The sequence below is a fragment of the Elgaria multicarinata genome, chromosome 3 (genome assembly GCF_023053635.1).
Source record: "Elgaria multicarinata webbii isolate HBS135686 ecotype San Diego chromosome 3, rElgMul1.1.pri, whole genome shotgun sequence".
In the NCBI taxonomy this organism is placed as follows: domain Eukaryota; kingdom Metazoa; phylum Chordata; class Lepidosauria; order Squamata; family Anguidae; genus Elgaria; species Elgaria multicarinata.
The window spans coordinates 19,212,947-19,219,198 of NC_086173.1; the positions used below are offsets into that span (position 1 = coordinate 19,212,947).

At 43.7% G+C, this 6,252-nt stretch overlaps 1 protein-coding gene across 1 annotated transcript; it reads left to right on the forward strand.

Annotated features, from left to right (window-relative positions):
* The first annotated feature begins 3,936 nt into the window (after positions 1–3,936).
* On the forward strand, positions 3,937–4,918 carry LOC134394250 (olfactory receptor 1F1-like). The gene has a single exon (XM_063119521.1). The coding sequence runs from the start codon at positions 3,971–3,973 to the stop codon at positions 4,916–4,918; it is 948 nt and encodes a 315-aa protein (XP_062975591.1). The 5' UTR covers positions 3,937–3,970.
* Positions 4,919–6,252: the final 1,334 nt, after the last annotated feature.

Genomic DNA, 6,252 nt, shown 5'->3' on the forward strand with positions numbered 1-6,252 from the left:
ATAGCCAAGTATGAAACATTCTCTAAGCAGTGAGCAGAAATGGATTCCTATTGACAAGCCCTGTTTCACGTGCCCACCCACAGAATTTCAGATGGCAATGGGTGGAGGGAATGGAGCAGCCTTACCTAAGCTGGTGTCCTCCAAATGTTCTGGACTACAACTGCGATCATCCCTGACTATTGGCAATGCCAGCTAGGGTTGATGGGCATTATAGTCCAAAACATCTGAAAGGCAGCAGGTTGGGGGAGGAGTGGAATAGAGCGAGTCCTCTGATTTTAGTTGACATGTGATACCCCATGTAAACCTTCAAGAATGAGGCCTTCAAGCATCATTCTTGAAAGTTTATACTCCCCTGCTTTGCTTCCCTAGGGGGAGATGATTTCGGCATTGACTTGATTTGGATGGAACATCTGTTAAGATTTGTGCTGGTGAAACCATTGTGGTGGCACAATGCTTGAGTTAACAAGCTCCCTCTGGAACCATCTCCACCACCAATTATGCTCCTGGGCACTATTCCCTTGTCCAATAAAATAGTCACAATTTCTTTACAACAGAGATCCTTGGGAAAGTCTGTGTCCCACCCAACTTTTAGTGGTTAAAAGGGCCTCTTTACCCTTTGGAGATGACACAACCCTCTTGGAATTCTCTGATTTCCATCCAGAATTACAAAGGGCAGTGAACCTTGCCTCCCGTTGGCTTTAAAATAACAGCTACCTTGCCCTTATGTTTTCATCTATCCAAATAATACAGAACTAAAGGAAGGAAACAAGAACCACCGGTTTTCAAGCTAGCTCAAATATTTTCTTCCTAGACTGGAGTAAAAATATCTCCCATCACCCACAGATTCCAATTTGTCAAAAGGGGGATGCATCAGGTTTGTGGAAATAGCAGCTCCTAACAGGTGAGTCCCAAGCACTGTACTTAAGATAATAGACCTGAAATGGATCACATCTACTCTTCCTGTAAATTCAGCTGCTGGCCTGGGTGTTTTCATATTCCAAGTTGCTGGCTTGATTAACAGATCAATTGACTGACTGAATGATAGATATGATTGCAGAGACCCAGGACCCACCTTTAATCCTAACCTGCAACACGGGACCCAATTTAAATTATCCATTGCACAATGCCCATCTTTCTCCTTTTCTCTCTAGTCTAGGCTGATCCAGTTTCAAAAGAGGGCATCTGGGGTCCACCAGTGAGGAAGAGGGTATTTAACAGGTGAGGCTTACCATGCAGGGGTGGGAAAGGCAGCATCTCCTGAAATCACTTCTGCTACACCACTAACAGAGGCACAGAAGTAGTTTTCCTTCTTTGTCTCTTGCAATATCCTCTTTCCCTCTATCTGCAAGGACTAAACTATGTGCGATATTAAAGGTAAAAATATTAAAGATATTTTTTAAAAAACTGTTACGTAAGAATGTAGCACCCTGATCTGGATCGGGACCACCACATGCAGGTGGTGGCAGCGGTTAAACCTACACACCTCACCACTTCTTTAAATTCACCCCTTCTGCCCCTCCTCACAGAGGGATTTGTGTAGTGTGTACTCTAGCCTTAAGCTAAATATCAAAACAAAATGTCATTGGTTCCACTGGCAAAGATCACCTAATCCAAGGCATGCTCCATTTGTGGAACCCAATGTACTAATTAAAGACTAGTAGCACTATAAATAAGGGAGTTGGGGTTGGATTGGAGCAATCAGGGTGCAAATCCCTTACACAGCCGTTGCATACCCTGGATGGTCTTGGGAATGTTGGTGTTTCTCATTGCATCTGCACGGGTGCTATCCAGTGGAGCTTTTTCAAATGTTGAGGGGGTTTTGTGACTCCCTTCCCATTATGAAGTGGAGAGACTGTCTGTAGCCACTATGACTAATTTGCTTGGTATTTTGCACACAAAATCTGCACACATTGGATGTCACATTGGGAGCACAGTTTCTGAACCAGAAGCAAAGATCCCAGGGTCTCTGCTAGTCACAATTGCATGGATGCATTTCAGTTACTTACACCAGAATTAGCCGAAAAGACGGTGGAGGACTTTGGCTGACAATACATGTGTTTGAAATGAAGGTCTTCAGGCTGGATTTGAAATAAAAATTGCCTTGGTTCACGATTTGAGCCCGGCTAAAGGTAGGGCCACATTGCCCTATCCAGTTACTTCTCCTGAATTGCTCCACAGTCCTGGATATCATTGTCCAAAGTTTCCTTCTGGATCTGTGTGTGGGTTGGGAATTCAAGGTACTGAACTGCAGTAGGCTGTGCTGGAAGACTTTGATTCTGATCCATAGGATTGTACCTCTGGAGATCCACAAGTTTTGCCTCCCCATACTGTTTAAGGTGAAACTGGTGGTTGCTTCTCCATAAAGCTGCTGGGTGCAGCTGCTGGACCATAACTCAGTGGTAGAGGACCCGCTTTGCCTGCCGAAGGTCCAAGGTTCAATCCCTCGCATCTCCAGGTAGGGCATGCTGGCTGGAGCTGATGGGAGTTGTAGACCATGGTCAGATCTTCACATTGTGTCAAAACATTATGATTGCATCATGGTGATGCTATATCCCTCCCACACGTTTATACCTCGTAGGACACAGAATGACATTTGTTGTGGTATTTGGGATAACGTGGAATAAAAACCAGGAAATAACACCATGAAAGTGGTAAATGGAATGTGCAGTGTGCCCCAACAGTTATCAGTGCAATACCATTATAAAGCAGTAGTGTTGATCTAGCCCAACACATCGGAGTGTGCTTGGTTGAGGAAGGCTACTATATGGTATTAAATGGGGCTTACTGACTGGTCAGTGTGTAGAGGATTGCAGCTTCAGTCTCCTATAATCAGAGCTGGCACAGCCCCAACACATGTTTATCACCTTGTCTGATGTTTGTAAGAACTATGCCTGAGCCTCCATTTGTTAATCACATTTTTTAAAAAAAATCTTATTGTTAATATCAACAAACAGAACAGAAAATACATTGTGAAAATGCCAGGGTAGGGGGACATTTGTTAATCACATTTGTTAATTATATGTATTAATCACATTGCCTTCATAAGTATGAAGCAGAGAATTAGCCCCTTTAGTGATGTATAAGCCTCCTGCATCCTCCCCCCCACCCCAATTCCATGGGCACCTTCATGTCATACGAGTCACTTCCCTAAAGTGCAATCCCACATGGCAGTGATAAACATAGCAATGTAAGAAATGTGGGTTGGGGACAATTGTGTATGGGTCTTTTGAATCAAATCTCACAGTGCTGAGGGCTCTACTATTCACATCATATTCAAATAGGCAGGTTTGGAGGGAATGTAATTCATAGACATAGAATAGTAGAGTTGGAAGGGGCCTATAAGCCATCGAGTCCAACCCCATACTCAATGCAGGAATCCACCTTAAAGCATACCTAACAGATGGCTGTCCAGCTACCTCTTGAATGCATCTAGTGTGGGAAAACCCACTATCTCCCTAGGTAATTGCTTCCATTGTCATACTGCTCTAACACTCAGGAAGTTTTCCTGATGTCCAGCTGGAATCTGGCTTCCTGTAATTGAGCCCATTATTCCATGTTCATTCACCTCGCTGAAGCTAAGCAGGTCAATTCCTGGAGGGGAGACTGTCTGGGAAACCTCCGGGCACCTCCTTGTGCGCCATGATGAAAGAAAGGCAGGGTACAAATATCTGAAAAGAAAATCATACCTCAGGGAAGTGGCTCATGTATGTTGCTGAAGGTATGTTGGGAAAGGGGCTATAGGTATGTTTGCTGTTTCTCCTCTATCTGTTCAGCTGCCAGATTCTACAAAGAGCACGATGTCATCATAAAAATGAGGTGGGGTGGGTGCAGATGCCAGCCAAACCGAGACCTCTATGACAATCAAACTAATAAGGTCATTGTTCATCTTTCTCTCCAAGAGACGTGGGAAGGTTGTGTCTTCAACAAACAGACTGCATTTTTATCTCTCATTCCGTTTTACGGCAATAAAATGGTTAGCCAGAACCAAACAAGAATCTCTGAAATTGTCCTTTTGGGTATCTCCGCCCAACCTGAATACCAGGTTCTCCTCTTCCTGCTTTTCCTCTCCATCTACCTGTTGGCTGTACTGGGGAATCTCCTGATTCTCCTACTTATCCGCTTTGATGACCACCTCTTTCACACCCCTATGTACTTCTTCCTCAGCAACCTCTCCCTGGTTGACACCATTTTTGTTTCCACCACTGTTCCCAAGATACTGGTGAATTTGATGTCTCAGACCAAGACCATTTCCTACAGGGGGTGTTTGACCCAGATGTATTTCTTCTTGACCTTTGGCAACACAGATAACTTCCTCTTGGCCTGCATGGCTTATGATCGCTACGTGGCCATCTGCCGCCCGTTGCACTACTCCATGGTGATGAGCCACAAGTGCTGCCTCCTACTGGCGTCTGGATCCTGGATCATTTCTGCTCTCCACTCCTTGCTCTACACACTTCTGATATCACGTCTTTCTTTCTGCACGCCTTGGGAGATCCCCTACCTCTTCTGTGATGCCTACCCTCTTCTGGAACTCTCCTGTTCTGACACGAAGCTCATCAAGACCCTGGTGCAGACGGAGGGAGTGTTGGATATTCTAGGACCCTTCATTCTCATCATCTTCTCCTATACACAGATATTCTGCACAATCACAAAACTTCCAACTACTGCTGGGAAATGTAAGGCCTTCTCCACCTGTGGTTCTCACCTGGCTGTGGTGGTCTTGTTCTATGGCACCATCAGCTGCCTCTATTTGCAGCCTGCCTCTGCTTACTCAGCCCAGAAAGGCACCTTTATATCTCTCTTGTATGCAGTGGTGATCCCTATGCTAAACCCCTTTATCTATAGTCTGAGGAACCGGGACATAAAGGCAGCTATGGCAAGATTTCTTTGCAGGATCAGAGATTTTCTGAGGAAGTGAAAACTTAGAAAAGTGAATGATATTTCAATGGACAATATTACTCTATTATTATTATTATTATTATTATTATTATTATTATTATATCCTGCCTTTCTATAGAAAATAAATATTCAAGGTGACTAATAATGTTTTTTTCTTAAAAACAAAACTAAAAAAACAAAATGCAAAACAATTTAAAAATAGATACAGATTTAGTCATGCTTAGAGGAGTCCCATTGAAATCAATGGGAGAAGTTAGTCATGGCTAAACTAAGTCCAATTCATTTCCCATATAGATCTAGTCATTCTTAATCACACCAGCATTATACTGTGCAAACACTGCAAATTGTGTGCAAAGGACTCAAAAGCTTTCCACTTTATAATCTGCTTTGATTGTGAAGTACTCCCAGGCATCCTGCCTTAATTGTGCAATAAAGCAAAAAGATTTGCCATATTTAGCCCCTACTTTTTGAGCGTATCTTCCGAGCCGCCACTGGGGCGCAGGAGCAGGATTTTAAAGAAATGCTTAAATCTGTGTAATCTTTAAAGATAAAGACACCAAAATTGGCACAGTAATAGATATTAGGGAGAGCTTTAAGCATACCAAATTTGAATTGAATTGGGTCATCTGTTGATTTTTTAATGCTTTTTTACATTTCCACCCTTAAACTCACTTCCTGGTATACAAAGGATCGCTGTCGCTCGGTAGCAAAAACAACAAGAACCGTGAAAGCTTAGCGCTTCGGGGATAATCCGAGAGAAGCAGGTATGTGGGATGAAGCTTTTAGAGTCCAATTTACTCTAAGAATGACTAAATCTAGATTCCACCCCAGGAAAATATAATAGCTTAAAGAAACACCAGAATATCAGTTGACAGTGATGGGGGGTGGGGGGAAATAGAGCAGATTTCCCCAACCTGGTGCCTTCCAGATCCTTTGGCCTACAACTCCTATCATCCCTGACCAGTGCCATGCTGGCCAGGGCTGATGGCAGTTGTAGTCCAAAACATTTGGAGGGCAACAGCTGGGGAAAGCTCTGGAATAGAGGAAGGCCTCTGATGTTGGTTGACATGTGAGACCCCTGTAGTACAACACTGAGATGTGGAAGGCCATCTACTTGATTGTACCTGAGTACCTTCTCTGCTGCTGTACAGCCTCTCCACTCCTTAGTATACTGGGGAGTTGCAGTTAACGAAACAGGGTGGACATTGGCTAGAGTACAAATGGCATAAGACTCAAATTGAAGATGAACAGGGATATTCCATTGCACAGAGTTGTGGTCAGCACAGAAGGCTTACTTTGCTGCCTCCATTGCGTCCAGTGGAGCTTTTATGGGTCATCCAGGGGCTGTTAACA

Coding starts and splice junctions, on each gene's coding strand:
- LOC134394250 (XM_063119521.1), top strand. CDS start 3,971: ATGGTTAGCCAGAACCAAACAAGAATCTCTGAAATTGTCCTTTTGGGT.